Source organism: Patagioenas fasciata, chromosome Z, assembly GCF_037038585.1.
Source record: "Patagioenas fasciata isolate bPatFas1 chromosome Z, bPatFas1.hap1, whole genome shotgun sequence".
Taxonomy (NCBI): domain Eukaryota; kingdom Metazoa; phylum Chordata; class Aves; order Columbiformes; family Columbidae; genus Patagioenas; species Patagioenas fasciata.
Genome location: NC_092560.1, coordinates 16,940,588 through 16,959,171, shown reverse-complemented (window position 1 = coordinate 16,959,171; position 18,584 = coordinate 16,940,588). Strand labels below are relative to the sequence as shown.

The 18,584-nt window shown below is 38.6% G+C and overlaps 1 protein-coding gene across 13 annotated transcripts in view; it reads left to right on the top strand.

Moving 5' to 3' along the window:
• BDP1 (BDP1 general transcription factor IIIB subunit) overlaps window positions 1–18,584 on the top strand; it is a 55,482-nt gene that overhangs the window by 16,639 nt on the left and 20,259 nt on the right. For 11 of the 13 annotated variants that reach the window (XR_011736378.1, XR_011736380.1, XR_011736379.1 and 8 more), the window contains exons 13-28: window positions 456–532; window positions 4,205–4,349; window positions 4,514–4,590; window positions 5,177–5,336; window positions 5,974–6,056; window positions 7,301–7,532; window positions 8,016–8,203; window positions 8,929–9,145; window positions 9,647–9,828; window positions 10,397–10,598; window positions 12,100–12,215; window positions 12,781–13,000; window positions 13,494–13,681; window positions 15,713–15,929; window positions 16,956–17,173; window positions 18,142–18,538. Coding sequence is in view for 10 of the 13 variants with exons in the window: in XM_071801871.1 (XP_071657972.1) it covers window positions 456–532; window positions 4,205–4,349; window positions 4,514–4,590; window positions 5,177–5,336; window positions 5,974–6,056; window positions 7,301–7,532; window positions 8,016–8,203; window positions 8,929–9,145; window positions 9,647–9,828; window positions 10,397–10,598; window positions 12,100–12,215; window positions 12,781–13,000; window positions 13,494–13,681; window positions 15,713–15,929; window positions 16,956–17,173; window positions 18,142–18,538 (2,919 nt within the window). In the remaining 3 variants the exon portion in view is untranslated. The remainder of the gene's footprint in view (window positions 1–455; window positions 533–4,204; window positions 4,350–4,513; window positions 4,591–5,176; window positions 5,337–5,973; window positions 6,057–7,300; window positions 7,533–8,015; window positions 8,204–8,928; window positions 9,146–9,646; window positions 9,829–10,396; window positions 10,599–12,099; window positions 12,216–12,780; window positions 13,001–13,493; window positions 13,682–15,712; window positions 15,930–16,955; window positions 17,174–18,141; window positions 18,539–18,584) is intronic. The other 2 variants (XM_071801870.1, XM_065861135.2) reach the window with 1 other exon arrangement.

The following is an 18,584-nucleotide window of genomic DNA, read 5'->3' as shown; positions in this document are numbered from 1 at the left end:
GGGCTGGAGAAGAGAAGGCTCAGGGGTGTCTCTTCAGTATCTATATAAATAACTGAGGGTAAGGTGTAATGGTAAACAGAGTGAGGCTCTTTCCAATGGTGCCCAGTAACAGGACCAGAAGCGATGTGCAGAAACTGAAACACAGGAGGTTACCTTTGAATATCAGGCAACACTTGTTCACTGTGATGGTGACTGACACTGGCACAGGTTGTCCAGAGAGACTATGGAGTCTCCATCCTTTGAGATATTCAAAAACTCCCTGGGCATGATATTGGGCAACGAGCTCTAGGTGACCCTGCTTAAGCAAGGATGTTGGACCAGATGACCTCCAGAGGTGTCTTCCAACCCTAGCCATTTTTTTGAATCTTATTCTTGTTTCTGCTTTTCTTTTCTCTACGGCAAAGAGTTGTTCTTCATTTGACATGTATTCTACAATATTTTTTTTCCTTACTCAGAACGAAGACATGCATGACTTACATAGACCAAATGAAAAGCAGAGTGCATCAGGAAGTGATTCTCAGTCTGAAATCATGTAAGTAGAAATATTTTACCTTGCAGTGGTACTTGAGATAAACCTGCATTTCCTTATTTGGATATAATTATGATTGACCGTAGTAGGTTGGCCTAGGCAGTAGATCATGATAATTTTTTTCCGTAACCAGTGAAGATTTTTGATAGAAATTTTGATCACTGAGGAGCAATGTGTTGACTAAGATTTAAAATATTACATGGGAATGAGGACAAAGACTTAACTAAGCTTAGAAAAAAACCTAACTTTTCTACAGTGAGCAAGAATGAGAGATTTCTCTGAAGAAGTTCTGCCATTTTGTGTGTGAACCTTGGCTGTGAAAGTTGATTTTTTTTTTTTTTTTTTTTTTTTTAAATTTAACAAAAGGACCTCACTGTATTCTTTGGAATTCAGTTGTCCATCAGTGCTTATTAGCTGTACACATCATGTGTATGGTATATTCATATTTCCTAATTGGAAACTGCTGCTCTTTGGAACTCAATGCAAGAGTCTAAGTTAAGACACTTCTCTAGAAGATACTCCAAAGTGTCTCTCTCTTACCCGTGCTCCTTTATGAAGTTAATCTTTGTGACTATTTCTTACAGTTATTGCAGTAACTGAGCAGTGGTGTTTAAACAAGTTTGTGCCTAAAGTTTCCATTTTTGTGGATCAGTGACTTCCTATTCCATGATATCATTTTTTAAAGGTGATATGGGGATGAGGTAGTAGTTAGTATTAAATTGCTTTTCGCGCTTCTGTCTTTTGCTTATTGAAAGGCAGCTCCCTCTTACAGTAAAGACTGTCAAAGCTCGGTTCTAAGGAAGAATATAAGAAAAGGTTCCCAATCTGAAGATTACTGATAAGCAGTAGGGCTCTGTCAGTTTGTGAATCCCAGGACACGCTACTGCAGTGGTTAAGGACACAGAGATTGATGTATGTACCCCATTCTTCAATAAAGTATGGATGTTGGTAGTAGGATAAGATGTTTGAAGACAGCAGTTCATAGTCCTGTGAGTGAGATAGCTTTGAAAGGTTGGGAAGGGACAGGAGAGGCAGATGCAAAATTTTGTATATAAAGCAAATCTGCTCTGCTTTGAAGCAGTTTTCCCATGTTTCTGTTGAAATTAGTAAACCTATTCACACTGATGTCCACTGTGAATCCCCAGAAGAAGTAGTATTCCTATTTATTTAACAACAAGAAATGCTTCCATCAAATATTTTTAGTAGATTCCGCTGAATCCAGCCAAGTTGTTAAGGCTTATTTGAGACTCCTTGTATTAGGTAATAGCATTATCTTCTGATATCAGAAAGATGTAGTATAATTTTTTTCAGTTTAGCGTTGTTGCAATTTAACCCAAACTAGCAATCTAGACTGTGATAGCTGCTTCCTCACTCCCCACTGTGCTCCTGACCCCAAAATAGGGGAGAAAATCAAAATGGAAGGGAGAAACTTGTGGATAGGGATAAACACAGGTTATTAAAAAACCAAAATAACCCTAATATGCTACTACTAAGAATAATATTAAAAAAATGGAAATAAAATATAAAATAAAAGATACTCAATGCAATTCCTCATGAACTCCACCCTCACTGAGCACCCAGTCCCAGAAAGGGAGAGAGAAAACACCCTTCCCTGGGGGAACAGGGGCAAAACCCCTGAAAAGGTAGAAAGGCCCAGAGGCCAACTGCAAAATGGCAGGACAGCAAAAGGCTGAACTAAGAGAACTCCCAAGCAGAATTCAGCCAAAACAGAGCAGAAGAGGAACTGGTCTCCATTCCTGTCTTACCAGCTGGAAAATCCAACTTTCCTTAACTACGAAGCATCACTCTAATAGCATGAAATATTCTCACTGGTCAGTCTGCCCTGTCCATGCCCCACTTCCTCGCTGCCTCACACGTGGAGCCAGATAGCTCAGAAAAGCCCTTGCCTTCCAGACATCAACAAGATAACAATGAGTTTTTACATTTTCTTTGTTCCAAGACTTTGTGAAGTTACTTGAAGAGAAACTTTAATTCTGCCCCAGGGTGTTATCTTGTTGTTCTCAAACGAAATTTATCATAAGTCTCCCTGGGCAGGAAAGGTGGTGTGCCTTGTGCAGTTCTTGCCTATGGTTTGTGGGTTAAAGATTTCAACTCAGAAGAAGTTGTGAGGTACTGCTTGTTGGAACCATCTCGGGTTTCATCAGCACTGCACTGGTCTGAAAAACAGTTATTGAATGCTGTTATTATGGCATATATTATTACGTAGCAATTAACATAATGCAGTACAATACTGAATATTCCCATCGAGAATCAAATCTCCCTGAGGTACACATTGAACTTCTCCATCCTTCAGTATTATCCCCCCAAGTGTTTCCAGGTCCGTAAGCAAAAACAATCCCATGGATGGGTTTGCCTTTGTCTGAGGCACGAGTAACCCAGACTCTCTTCACTAACATATTTTTTCATGCGCAGGTAGTCGTGTAAGGTAGTCTATGACAAGGATGCACGGAGCATCTGAGACAGTTACAGTGAGGTGTTTTTGCCGGTCTTTCCCAGTTAGGTTCATTTCAGGCTCTGCTACAGTCAGCTCCTGGAATCCCTCAGTAACTCCAGACGTACTGATTGGTTTTGTTCCTTTGTAGTTTGAGGGGAGCACCAGTGTCTACCAAAGCTCTATACTCCTGGGGGTCTGCTATACTAGCCCATCAAATCTGCACAGTCTAGTAAGCTTGGTTTTTTTCCTTCTCCTGTTGGAGTCAGGGCCCCTCTAATGTGCACTGATGAATGAAACTGGAGCAGCATTTTTTCTAGGAGTTTTTCTTTTCAACTCACATACCCATTCCTGAAGTACTGAATTACGTTTTCCACCCCACCTCCTCATATCTTCTCCATGATCACACAGGAAAAACCACTGAGTGCCCCATTTTGTGAACATTTTATGTGCACTTTCTTGAGATTGGAAACACCTGCTCCTAATAGCTGAAATATGGTTTTGTACAGGTGGTGAGTAGAACCTGTCTTCTCTGAGTGCTTTGATTTCCCATAACAGCTTTTCAAACATTTTCAAAAACACTTGTCAGATTTTTCAGACAGTTTCTCCACAGCTGAGACACAGGCCTGTAGAGAGGTATCAAGATTGTCCTCCAAGTCCCCAAGTTGGTCAGCCACATCATTCATTCTCTGTGTACCTGTATTTGTCCAGCTCACTCCCGCTAACAACCTAGCATGCTGGTGGTGTACTTTGTATGAACTTTTACCACAAGGGTCATGTATAAATGCTTCTATCTGGATCTGTACCCTCCTGACTGTTTAGTCCAAATTTAATTATCTACTGCGTGGTTAATTCTCTTAGGAACTGGGTGATGGTCACCAGAATTGGTATTGGTGCACTGCATATTGTTGAGGTTGAAGCAGCGGAAATAGCTGGTGTGTGGGGTGGAGTAATTGTGATGCCCATTGCTGAGGCAGGAGTAGTGGCAGTGCCTGTTGCTGGGGCTGGAGTAACTATGGTGCCCAGTGCAGGAGTAGCTGCCTTGCCCGTCACTGAGGCTAGACTAGCAGCAGCAGCTGCCTTGCCTGGTGTGGGGGCTGGAGTAGCTGCCTTGGCTGCATTACCCATGCGTTCTGTGGTGCTCTTGAAGTGCATGTTGGACCATGTAAGACTTAGAGTTTCTCTTTGGTAATAATATAGACTACCTCTTTTTATATCTGAAGGAAAACTGAAAAGCCAGCAGTCAGTGGACGCTTGCAAAGACCTAAACCCAATTTAGTGAGGTCATCCAGAAGGAGAGAAGCAGCAACCCAAGAGAAAACAGAGGCTGAAACTTCCACTCCAAACCTTGTGAATGCAGATGAAAAGGTCAGAAGAGGAAAGTTGCTTAATACACTGTGCTCATGATAATGTATCTGTTTTGATTAATGTTGATACTGGGGACCAGCTACAGTCTCATCAGTAGTATTCTGAGCACTGCTTCTGAGGTATCTACACACGTCCAAGATCAATATTTCTTGCCTCAATTCCAGCACTCTGAGGAAGACAGTAGAAGAAACAGAAATGAAGCCACAGAAGTAGAGAACATGGATTTAGATACTAAATCTGAGTAAGTATGGAGGTCATATTGCTGGTCTTCTGGAATTAACTGACTCTAATTGTTAATGTATTCTATATACTACTGTTAAGACTCCACAATTACTATTGTATTTTTATAATACAAATCTTAAATTTTTCTTTGGTGTTTCTTGGAGGATATCAGGTGGTACTATAGTAGAAGGTATGTGCGCCTTTTCTGAGAAACTGAGGAAAACATTATTTTATGAAATACCAACTATGTTTGGAATTTAGGAGTGGGAGGGAAGTAGTAACTGTGGCTTTGCCTTCCTCCCACCCTCAGTTGCCAGCTAATGGCTCTGCTTCTGACACTTGCAGAAGCAGCTATGGTATGCGGTCAAGTTAGGTTCCTCACCTATGTGATAAGTTCATATATTTTTAATAGGTAGATAAATTGAGTTTCCATGCTCCATAGATCTAAATAAAGTTTATTTCTTATGTGAAGAAACTTGCATAAGTTTGTGCAAATCTTTCCGAAGACAACTCAATTCCAGTAAAGAAAGCTGTGCAAGTCACTGAATATTATGTAGGCTTGAATACTATGGAGTAAATGTAACTGTTGTGGATCCTTTGTGCAGAGAACCTGAAAAAACTGTAATTGCAAAGGCAATAGTTAGAGGATGTCGACAGAGATTTAAGCCTAATGTTACAAGAGCATCTGGAAGGAAAGAAGAGCCTGAAAAAGATGCAGGAAATGATAAAATGCCCCATCCAGAGCCTAAGGGAGAAACCAAAAAGGTATTTAATAGAGTAAGGTAACTAGTGATAATGCATTAGCTAAAAAGGTGCTGGATGCAACAGCAATGTTATCTTCCTTTTTTCCTTTTGTTTTTTTTCCCCTGATCAGCCTAGGAATCAGCCACTTACTTAACCTGCAGTGACAGTGTGATATTGTTTAGAGGCTTCAGCTTAGCTGGGAGCTTGTCACTCAAATAGTAGATGCCAGTAGTCTCTAATGTCTTACAGCAAATACAGCTTTACTTGTTTGACCTAGATTTTACCACACTTTTCTGACTACAGGATGTTTCAAAAAGATGGACCAAATTTCAAAGCAGTATATTTCAAACGACTGAGGCGAGGGGCTGTTTGTGTGCTGGTAGAGGCATCTTGTAGTAATCACTTGAAACTGTGACCTGCCCTTTCTAGTGGTAAGAGTTTCATTCGTGGGTGCTTTGTGGCTGCAGAGATATAGTGATGTCAAATGGGGTCCGTATTTTTGAAACATTCTGTAAGTGAAATGCACCCTCTAATTGTCTGTGTCTATCAAAGCGATCCGTTTTGTATCCTGTTACGGACAGTTACCTGGTCCGTTAGGTAATACTATACTTTATAAGTGTGAGAGAGTTAATGTCTTAATGTTCTAATTTCTACCCAGAATACTGACCAAAGTAATAGGCCTGATGCTACCAGTGGAGAAGCTGCAGAAAAAGATGATAATATCCTGGAGACAGTGTCTCAGTAAGTATGTAAAAAAATGAGAAGGCATGTGCCTCCAACAATTTGACATCCATCTCACTTCTGGTATTGTTACATAATCGGTAATTATAGAAGTTTCTGAAGAAACTTCTGCAGTGAGACAGAAACTGAGGGAAGAAAATAATATTTTTTTTTAATGCATGAAACAAATAGATTAAACATTTTTTGTTTTAAAGCAGTGCTTTTAAGTGAGATGTCAGTTATGATAAAGGCAAAAAACCTGTGAAGTTAGTCCTTTAAAAACTAAAACAAGCCTTCTCCACTAGCTTTAATGCTGAAGTGCATTAGTTTCAGTGGTTAGGTATTTAAACAACAGGAACAAGTATTTGTTCTTAAATTGTAGTTAAGTGTTAGGTATCAGGAGAAAAAATTCCAATACATGGGCAATTTAATTCACATGTTAATTAAGAAGTGTTCTTATATTTCTCTTCAGCAGAGAAATGGCAACTGTAGTGTGAACAGAGGAATATGTTTTACAGGAGACACTGTAAAAAACCAAACAAAACACAAACCCAGAAACCAAAACCAAAACACAATCAAAAAGTCAACCCTCCCCCCCTGCAAAAAAATACAACAAACAAAAGCAACAATGACAACCCCCCTGCCCCGTCCCGCTTCTGTTTATAGAAGAGGATAGCTGGAGAGGATGGAGGGAGGTAAACTGGGTTTGGTAATATGGCAGAAAAATATTTAAGCAGTTATTTCTGTCATTAACATGCTATATAACTTAATGCTTAAGGTAAAAAGGCATAGAAGCATCTAACAGTTGTAATCATGTGCATCTGATATTTTTCCATTAGTAAGATTATGAAGTTATTTATGCATTTTCTGAATGTTTGTGTTTTTTAACCCTTCATTAAATTAGGTCCATCTGCCTCTAGACCAGATAGGAATACAAGAAGAGCCATTGTGGGTCAGAAGGAGATCTGTCTAGTATGGTATCCTGTCTCCAGTGGAAAAAGAAAAATAACAGGGCAAATATAAGTTTAAATTTGTCAGGTACTTTTTCAGTCTCTAGCAGATACACTTTATCGTTTCATGAAGTCAGTAATGCATAGCTGCATTTTAGATAAGTGTATGTTAATAACTGTTACAAAACCAACCAACCAAAAAAAACCCAAACAAACAAAAACACAAAACCACAAGAAAATAGAAGAATCACTTCTCCAAGACTCCTCCAGCTTTCAGATGTGGTAGGTACTTACAGATCTTGTTTATTTTTCCAGGTCTAATGAAGCAGCTGGTTTACAAGAAGACAGCAAACATAGTGTGCTGAAACCAACACCTCTAAAGAGAGGCAGAGTTCAGAGACCAAAACCAAATCTAGGAAGAACTGTTGCAAGGCAAAAAGACCTGACAGATGAAAAAGATCCTGAGGAGCAGAAAACTGAAAACAGAGAAGAAGAAGAAAGTGTGCTACATCATAGGAAGGAAAACGATGATCCATGTCTCAAAAATGTAAGTTTTTTGAGCAGTTGCTTAGGCACACTTTTGCTGAGGCCTAAGTAGAAGCCATTAGTAGAAAAGATCTAGGTATATACCACATAATTTGTAAGCATAGCCTCTGTATGCTTTATTTATTCTTTCAGAGTAAACTGAATTGTCAGGGAGTTACCTCCTTCCAGGGAGTTTTCCTTGCACTTGGGTTCTGTTTTCTGTGGATAGATGGATAATATCTCGCTTCATTGTGTTATTTGTGACACTAGAGCTGAAAAGAGAAGTGCAGAGTATAAAGGCCTCTGAGAAAAGAGAATACTTCAGATAGTGTATTGAAAAATAACATTTTTACTTTTGAAGTATATACAATACTAGTAGGACGCAGGAAACAAGAGAGAGCTTTTTGAGTGTTCTTGTAAGAGATACTAAAATAAACTTTTATTCTTCTGAAAGAGAGATCAGGCAAATATTATCTTAATAGAGTGAAACTTTTATTCCTTTTAGGATGTGACGGTTCATGAAGACACTCAGCCATGCAATGTGATGTTAGAAGGGCATGTTACTTCAGATTCTGAGATGAGCTCAATACATACAAGGTACTGTTCCCAGGAAAAGTCCTCAGAAGCAGAAAGCTATGAAAGTGAAAAGGGATTGTCAGATACCTTGAAACAGGTTTCAGATTTCAATAAAGGGTAAGGTTATATCTAAATAGAGAGAAAGGATGGTTCAAAACCATCAGTGTCTCTAGGCGTTCTACACTTTTACATTCAATTGCAGCACTGCAACCAAGTTTTATATCTATAATGAGAAGTTTAATCAAAACAATATTAGACTTATACGAACAAAAACCCAAGAGCTCAAAAGCAATAAACTTAAATGCTGTTGGGTGTGAATTTGACCTTTAGACTGTGAGTCTGGTTTTCGAACAAATACATTTTTCTGATGCTCAGTTTCTGTGGTTCTCTTTCCCATGTTGGTCCTAACAGTGCATCCCCATGTGCTTATGTAAATCCTGGAGCATGGGACTTGGTTTCCTATTAAAATGTCCTTTAAAATCCCAACTGTGTTGTAAATCTACTGGGTAGTTTAAAATACGATTAGGCAAAGGCATTTGTAAAATGTTGGCATTCCTTTCAAAGTGTGACTGGAAGTCACAGTCATTCTGAAATGGCATCTTTTTTTAACTTACCATTACTCACCTATTTATAAGATTCACAGGGTTTTGGTGGTGTTCAGTGTGGTTTTATTGAATCTTTTCTGGCAATGTCAGTAACTTTGTTATTGCTCTGAGAAAGCTAAGGATTTTTATACTTGGCTGCTGTATTTAAGAGAGCTGCATACAAGTATGTCTTGCATGACTTGGAAAACCGGTGTTGTCCTGTGCCTTCAGTTGTTCTTTTGTTTGGTTTTTTTCCAGGGAATCTGGTCCTCAGAACGAAGAGGAGAAAAGTGTTCTATCATCAGGTCGTCTACTGAGGAGTCGATTCCAGAAACCAAAGCCAAATTTAAGAATGGCAACCAGTAGAAAGGAAGTGCCAGATGTGAATAATAAAGGTCAATCACAGGAAGATACCAAAAAGGAAGAAAGTTTGATACAGTGTGACAGTGAATGTTGCATCCTTCCTGATACAGATGTAAGGCTTTCTTTTTTTTCGGTTATATTTGGGCTTTTGAGTTTGTGAAATGAAATACTGATGATTTAAAAAATGCAAGTTAATATTTTTTGAAACAATCTTTTCAAAAGCTAAGATTTTCCACATGAAAACTCCTGTACTTTCCACTTCTTTGTATGTGAGGAGAAAAAGATTACATTTGTTACATTTGTTTTGTATCACTTTTTATGAGTCCACAAGTCTTTCTGACCAGAGAAGGCCTTGTAGAATGGACAGTGAAGAAAAAAAAGTATTAATGGAAGATGACAAAAAAGAAATCTGGATTTCAAGCTATTTTGTTTAAAAGAAAAAAAGAAGTATGTTGTCCTGGAAAAACTGGGAAATTACTGGTGATCAGTAACAAAGGGTTTTTTGCAGGAAACACTTCAGAGAGTGATTAGTAACAAACTCTGTGAACATCATCATGTCTCCTTTTGGTTTAGTATCATGACTTCTTCTGGTTCTTGTGTTTGCATTTTTCAGAAAGCAGGAAAACATGAAGTCCTGCAACCATCAGAAGCTGTAGGAAAGGAGCAGTCATTTGACTCTCAGGAGGTTTTTGAAAGGCCAGGTTTTAAGTCCTCAAATACACTTTCAAGATCAGAGGATGGTGAACTTTGTCTACCTGAAATTAACCAAGGTGACACCTCAACTACTAATGCAAGGTAATGGCTTAGCTGCTTTTGTTTCTTGACTGTATCAATGAAGGTATTTTAAAAGGAAATCCTTGTGCCAATGTATTGCTAACTGGCGAAGAAAACCTAATAAAAACACTGAACAAAATCTTAGTTCTCATAGTTTTGACACCATTTATAGTAAAATTCCAGTTAACTTCTGTCCTAAGCATTAAATTAATGAGCATTCATTTTACAACTGTTTGATCGTCTGAAACAATAGATTCATTTTACGTAAGCAGAGGAATACTAGTTTGCTTATCAGAGAAACCATGTGAAAATTGATTTGGTTTTATAGTAATAAGCAGACAGTAAGTTAATGCCTCAGGTGAGTTAATTCTGTTGTGGAAGTAGTTAGGAGACCAGTGCTTTAAGATTTTTGCTGAAGCAGTATTTTATGTTAGTAACTTAAACTCAGCAGAACATTACATTCGCGTAGTTTCTTCTAAAAACTCAATTGGTGTTCCTATGTAAATATGATGAACCTGCGTTTGTTACTGACATGCTTTTGTATTATGTTTTGGATTTATTTTTTTTCTGTCTGACTTGACATTGATAGCAAAAATACCGCTGAAGAAGAAACTAAACAAACACCTCTTCAACCCGTCCAGTTACTGCACAGCAGATTCCAGAGGTACAAGCCAGACTTGGGAGGAGCTGTTGGAAAGAAGGAATTACAAACGTCAGAAAATGAGAGAGAGAAAAAGCCTGAAGCAGAGCAGTTGGTATTGCAGAAAGATGCGTCTGCCAATACTGTCGTGGTAAGTCTGATAAGAATAAGTGCTCTGCCTTCAAAAGTATGGTTCCGAGTTGCTAGTTCTATTTTACAGAGTTAAATTAGAACATTTAGGTTGCATTTCTTGAAACTGAGACACTATACTAGATGAAAAAAAATCCCCAAAACCCTGGTATGTTGAAGTATTGCTGGTAGGATATCATTGAAGTCTACAACCTGTACTGTTAATGTGTCCTGGAAAAAGAGGTTCTGATTTTGATTGGTTTTCATGATATAAAAAAAAATTATTTACATTTAAGGTAAACTTTAGGACAAAAATATGGTTTACATTGCAAGACACAAAGCTTAGCTTTTTTTACTTGTTTTTTCTGTTTGGGTGAATCAAGTCTGTGTTGAAGAATCTAGTGTAGAGTATCGGGAGAAGGCAGAGGATAGCTATTTTTCTGTAAAAAAGGGGTCTTATTAAGTTGGTAAGCTTTGACTTCACCATTACAGTGCGTGAAACTCCTTTACAATAAAATTCAGTCATTCACCTACACTGTGTATCCTCACAGACACTTTACTAGGCACTGTAAAAGGTATTGAAATCCTCGAAAGCCATTATAGTATGTTGAACTTTCTGTAACCATTTTGTGAGTTACTCATCATGACTCATGTCATGGCTGTAAACATGAGTTGTCTCTGTGTAGACTTGCCTTAGATCTCAAACATAGCTAAGCTTTGTAAGAGTGACTCATTTTTTTTGGGTGGTTATAGCTGGTTTTGTTATTGCACCTGCATGGAGCTAGCTTGGAGTACCCATGTGCTGCGTTCTGAAGAAGGAACGTGTTTGTACTGCATCTATGGTCTCCCCCTCTGTGACACAATGTCAGCTCTGCTCCATCTGAGATGGTTGCTTGCAGTTGAACTTTGGCTATTCTAGACCTGTGGCCTGTGGACTATGCATGTATATCTGCTCTGTATTGTGCACATCTGTAGAACCACACTGGGTCTGATGCTCGTCTGTACTAATGAAGCTGTCACAGACCTGGAGAGCTGAGGGATGTGTTTGAGCAACTTATTTATGGAACCAGTGTGGCAAATACAGAAGTAAAACTGATCAGCTTTTCTGAATCTGAGATTGTTATTGTGGCCTGGGTGTGTCTGTGCTGTGCTCCGCAGTGTCCAGTTTTCAAAGGTTTTTCCATTTGCCAAAGTACTTTGTTTCCATAATGCTCTATGTAATAGAGAGTTGATTGTATGTTAAATAGAGAAGTGTTACCCATGGTGCTTGGGTGCATGTAGTATTTAAAGGCCTAACTCTAGGTAGCCCAGGACTGAAAATCCTTCTGTTCCTGCTTGCCTATAAATTGAATTATGTGCTCAGGAAGATTACTCTTAATAAATATAATATGATTCTTTTCTTGACTTAGATTGGACAAATAGCACAGAGATCTGTGGTTTGTGTTGTTTTATAAAATACACTTCTGTTTTAAAAACTTGCTTGATTCTCCTTTTCTTCGTGCTTTTTTTATTGCAAATTAAAGGGTGAAAATGAAGCTGTGTTGTGTCAAGCAGATGTGCTGAGCAATGAAGAACAGGAACAGCAAGAGGCACCTCAGGTGCCCTGTATTTCTGAAAACATATTGTGTGAACAAAGCAGGTGAGGTTGGAGTTTAGCAAAACTGCATTTGAAAAGCTTTCATCTGGTACATAATGAGGCACCTTTGCAAGTATCAGTTACTTTGTTCCTTTTATCTTTCTTTCCTTAATGTTTGATTTTCAAAGCCTACAGGCAGCTTCTTCCCATGTTTTCAGAGCATGTTTTTAGTTGGTCTGAACTACTTGTCATTGTTTATCTGGTACATACTTGATCTGTGTTAGTTCATAGCTCTTTTTGACCAAGCATTTGTTTTGTTTGTATTTGCATATAGAGTGATTATACCTGTAACAGATACAAATTTTGCAAAGTGTTGGAGGTCTGTCGCTCGTTGATCCCAGTGTGCTGTTCTAATTTACTGCTCTTGTTAAAATAAGATCTTAAACATGTATTAGACTGCAGATACTTTGATGTCAATATGGTTATCAACACAATTTTCTTGATGGTTAAAATGCCTTGAAAAAGAAATCTTGTTCCTTCTTCTCACATGTTAACCATAAAAGTCCGAAAGAAGAAATACATAGTGATATAATTTGTTTGTTTGTTTGTTTACTTTTAAATTAATCAGTGCTGAAAAATCCACTTCCCAAGAAGCCAAGCTGGGTGCTCTGAAACCAGGAGAATTCATAAAGAATGGGTCTCGGAGAACTAGACCAAACCTAAAGAGAGCATGTAGAGAAAAAGAATCTCCAGTGGCACAAAAACTTGCTGCTCCAGTTGAGGAAGAAGCAGATAAAGGAGAGAATCTTCCTGTGGCAGAAGAACCTGAGGAGCATCTTTCCTCAAAAGTGAGAATTCTATTCAGATATTTCTGACTGTACTTTCTGATGTATGATTCTGCACCAGCTGTTTTTAAGACATAATTTTGAACTTGTAAGAATTATGTTTTTGTTTAATATTTGTATCATAATAGGGTGTCTTTTAAAATTATGTTAATGAAACATTGATGTATCTAGACTTCTGTTAACAAATCTAAAGAGTTCACTTGAACATTGAAATTTCAGTCATGTTCATGGTACCTGCAGGCCCGATTTTTGTTCTTCGGTCTCTTCTGAACTCCTTGGTGGTTGCTCATAGAAGACTATACTGGTTAGAGTATCTGTTTTTATTAGATAAATACTTTCTCTAAAGGAACAGTGATGGGTACCATAAACTACTTGAAAGTTTTTAAGCAAAGTTTTGTCTCAGATTTAACATCTTGATCATAACTTGCAATGCTTTATTTTACAGGTCGTGTATTTTATGCTAATAATGTTGGGTTTTTTTCTTCTCAAATCTAAGGATGACATGGAAGTATTGTTGTTTGTGGGAGATTTGGCCAAGAATGACAATCCAGGCACAAATACAGAAAGTAAAAAGTCAGAAACACACTGTTCCTCTAAAAAGTCGCCTAACTGCCACAGCAAGGGAGAACAAGAAGAACGTCCATCTACAGGTGCTATAGGAAGCATTCAGGATACCACAGAAAGGTAAAGTTCCGTGTTGGCAAAGTAAAAAACCTCTTCAAAACTTTGTATGTTTGTCTAGTTGTTTTCATACAGTACTTGCTTTTTGAAGTGTAGACTCAAGTGTACTAGTTGTTATATGCTATATGCTGTGAAGGTCACTAGGTGGCATCCTTAGGTAAGGCAAGACTTTTTAACAGCTTTTTTTTCTCAAGGCTGTTTTACTTTTTAGAAGGTATTTTGCAGGTGAGAGTAGAAGTGAGTAATCAGAGTTGAACTGTCCGAATTTCTCAGTAAAACATTCTTAGGGTACAGTGCACAACGAATGTGGGCCCTTGAAAGGAAGACTGAGCAGTGTCATTTGCATTCACTTATAATTGAGAAGTGGCAGGTAGAGCAACATAAAATGAGCTTGCTGCTGTAAATGTGTTCTACATCTCTTCACTTTCTGCTTCCAGCAGGAGAAGTTCATGCAGTGTCCCCTTTCTTTGGTGGAGGGAGTGTTTTTTACGTATGTGCAATATGAGGCAAATAGCACCATTTTCATGTACTGATTTTGTGTTATGTTATAAGCTACCTTTTGTTCAATCTTAACTGATACAAAGCAGCCTCAAATTAATTTACTTCTGCTGTTTTCTAAAATTGGGTTCTGATTCCCATCTGTTTCTGAGCCTCTGGTTAAAATCTCTTCCATAACTTACATTGAAATCATATCCCAGAGTCTGTGTGCTAACAAGATAAGAGCTTTGCCTTACAGTCTTCTTGCCTTCTGTGATGACAGAATTTCACAGAATCACATGGCTGAGGTTGGAAGAGTCCTCTGGAGGTCATCTGGTCCAACACCCTTGCTCAAGCAGGGCTACTTAGAGCTGGTTGCCTGGCATTGTGTCCAGGCAGCTTTTGAATATCTGCAAGGATGGAGACTCCACAGTCTCTCTGGGCAACCTGTGCCGCTGCTCAGTCACCCCCAGAGTGAAAAAGTGTTCCTTTGATGTTCAGACAGAAGCTTCTGCATTTCAGTTTGTGCCTATGGCCTTTGGTCCTGTTACTGTGCACCACTGGAAAGAGCCTGGCTCTGTCTTTACACCTTCCCTTCAGATATTTATGTACATTTATAAGATTTCCCCCTCACTCCCACCAAGCTTTCTCTTTCTTCAGACTGAACAGTCCCTGCTCTTTCAGGCTTTCAGCACAGGACAGATGCTTCTGTCCCTTCATCTTTGATAGCCCTTTGCTGGACCCTATCCAGTATGTCCATGTCTCTCTTGTGACCAGTTTTGGGTACTCCAGTATGGTACTTCAGGTGTGGTCTCACCAGTGCTGAATTAGGGTAGAAGGATCACCTGCCTCAACCTGCTGGCAATGTTTCTCCTAATGCAGCCCAGGACTCCATTAGCTTTCTTTGCAGCCGGGGCACATTGCTGGTTCATGTTCATCTTCAGGTCCACTGTTTCTTTTCTACAAAGCTGCTCTCCAGCTGGGTTGCCCCAGCATACTCTGGTGTTCCTCCCCAGGTGCAGGACTTTGCACTTTACCTTGTTGAACTTCATGAGGTTCTTGTCAGCCCATTTCTCCAGCTTGTCCTGGTCCCTCTGGTTGGCAGCATGACCATTTGGGTAGCAGCCACTCCTCCCCATTCTGCATCATCTGTAAATTTACTGAGGGTACACCCTGTCTTATCGTCCAGGTCATTAATTAAGGTGTTGAACAGGATTGGAGACAGTTTTAACCCGTGGGGCACACTCCTAGTTACTGGCCTACAGCTGGACCAACCTCTGAAGAACTTAGTTCTTGTGACCTGTAGTGATGTAGCTGAAACTTTCTGCTCTACCTGACATCTTAATGTTGTTTTCCTTTCAAAAAAAAAAAAAAAATTCCAAAAGCAACCAGGAAGGTCCACTTTTTTTTTTTTTTTAAACCACCAACTAGCTAAATAAAATGCAGAACACTGAGGTTCATTTCTAGCTGGAAGTACCAAATATTTGATAGTAAACCGTACTTGTAGATTGTATTTTGTAGTTCCCGAGAAGTAAAAGATGCAAAATATTTTTGTAGGTCCCATGATAAATTAAGTTCTGGAGAAGAAAGTAAACAGAGTGATGCAAAACCTTTGCATCAAGCAAAGGAACCCCCCTGGAACCCAAGGCAAAACCTAATGAGAGTTACTAGAAAAAGAGGTTATTCTGAAGAATGTGAAAACAGAGAAGAGGACAATTCTGAGAATAGAAATGCAGAAGTGTGTGTCGTGTTAGAGAAAACAGGTGCATCAACGGTAAGTGCTAATCATGTGTTTTGAACCAATTTATACCTCAATTCTGGTGCTTAAATTCTTAGAACCACAGATGGCACAGAACTCCAGTACAGAACTGTGAAAGGCTAATGTAATTCTTTTTTTTTTAATTCACTATTGGAAATGATGTTGAATGAATGGGCTTAGAATCTAAAAGCCGGAAATGTTTAATGTACAGTGTTGTCTTAAGTTTTACAGTTTATATGGTCAGAAGTCTACATTATCATAAATACATGCTGATACTGCTACCATTTAACATCTGTTATTCATTAAACAACAGAAGTGAAAGCAGCTATGTAATACCAGATACTACCTAAAGTCCATATTAGTATACTTGTAAGTTGAAATGCATGTGAACAAAGTTCAGACCTTCTTCTGCTTAAATTCACTCAACAGGCCTAACTTAGTCCATACTGGTTCCTCCTCTGTCTAAAGTTGCAATACCTGAATCAAGTTTATCTGGTATTCCTCTTTTTCTAGATGAATCACTAAAGTCCTTCAGTTAACATTTTATGCAAGCATCTGTACTTGACAGAACTGTGCTTCTTGATGTTTATGTTCTGAGATATGTTTTTGTGTCTGTGTGCTTTGAATAATATCTTAATGCAGTTCTGTAAACTATGGTAGTTTTTTCTTCCTAATTTGTTCTCAGGGCAAAAGAAAAAGAATTTCCCTTCCCTCAAATTGTCATTTAAATTAATAGGTAATTTTCAAAAATTATTTATTTTTCCAGCTTCTGAAGAACTGGTGCTCTTAATAAGTTGAGCATGGCCTTGGTCTACTAACTAGCAGCACGACTGGGAACCGAGGCATCATAGATCATTACATTTAGTAACACTACTACTATAGAGCCCAAAATTAATGAAAATAGGAAAAAGTGTGCTAAGATATCAGAGAGAGCAACTGGACATGTTTTCAAGAACCTCAAACTTAGTTTTTTAAATCTGTCACTGAAACCAGTTAAAATGTTTGACACGTACTATGGTAGTAATTGTCTTCTCTGTTCAGCAAAACCCCAGTAACATAGTGGAAGCTACATCCTTCTCTGAGGCTACAGGAAAACACAATTTTACAGATTCTGTTGAAGAAACATCTTGTAAAAGAATAAGGCAGGGGAGCAGACTTCAGTCTCCAGAAGTATCATCAGAGAGTGAGAGTCAAGTAGAACAAGAAGATGATTCTCATCTTTCTGCTTCTCAGGAAAAAAATTCAGACATTCTCACAAGGTAAAAAAACTGATTTTGTTTTGTAAGCTCAGCTGATTGGTTTTGGCTTTCATTTTAAAACCATGATTACTAGACATAGTTCTGCAGTGTGTTATGTGAGCACATGCAGGATGTCAATCCTTGTGTCTTCAACCTGAACTCTACCAGATGCATGCAGATATCACTATGTCTCTTACTCTGCCTGCACTGTCATAAAATGAACACAGAGAGCACTTCCACCAACCCAACCCAGAGTCTACCTTCAGTTTCAACAGGAATTCCTGATTTTGAAGGGGAGGACTTTGAAGTACCTGTACTATTATACCTAAACAGAAACTCCATGCTGGAAGTGTCCTCTGCTATTTGTTTGCCCTTCCCCCCAGTTTACCAAGGAGCATGTCTTTGGGAGGAAGTTTGGAATTACTTTTAGTACCTGAAATGCTCATGCCCATCATTTTGGGGGAAACAGTAAGCAGCTGATTACTGAAGAAATTGCTGTCTGAGAAAGTGGAGGAGATAATTAGTTATCATCAAACAGTTCTAGCTTCTAGACGCTAGTCTGATCAACTGAAGTATTATCATTTTGGCTCCTAGTACAGCTTTAGCAAAAGAGAACTGAAAATGTTCCTATGACATAAAAGGCACATGATTTCCATGTCCCTCAAAATGAAAATTAATTAATCCTTTTCTAATAAAAGAATTCTGGGGTTTGTAAATTTAATTGTGCAGCTTTCAAAAACTCTGGAACTGCTTAAAGACATTTACAGTCAGTACTTTGTGCATTTATTTATTTTATTTAATGAAGTAATCAGGATTTCTGATTAAATGTCATATGGATGCATTTTTGTCACTGTACATTAGGAAGTAAATAGATTGTATTGTTGCTTGCAATGATCCTTTTTTATTCATGTAATTTGTTTTGATTTGTAGTACTCCGTTTTTTTGGAATGTACATTGTTTTTTAAACATGCTTTTGTCCTGTACTTTAGGAAGCAGTCCAGAAGGTCATCAAAACGAATAGCGCTGTCAAAACATGTCTCAGACCTAACAACTGCCGCTTCTCCTGCCTCTGAATGTGAGACTGATTGCAGTGAGAAGGGGAACCAAAGGCAAGAAGTTAAACTGAGTGTTACTAGAGGCAGAAGTTTGAAAACTACGCATAGAAGGAAACCCAGGAAGGAGCACAGAAGTTCAAAGACAACTTTGGTGACCCTCCGTACTCCTCAGGAAGAGGAGGAGGAAGACGAGGAGGCAGATGATTTTGAGCCTGATGGTGAAGAAGAATGCTTTGCACCAGAGGAAATAAACAAAGCTCCAGTGTTCGTTCCTATAGGTCTTCAATCTCCAAAACCTGTTCCTGTTGAGATAGAGGAAACCATGGAAGAGGTACCATGTAGTTGGGTTCTTCATATGTACTTTTGTTTTGATTGTT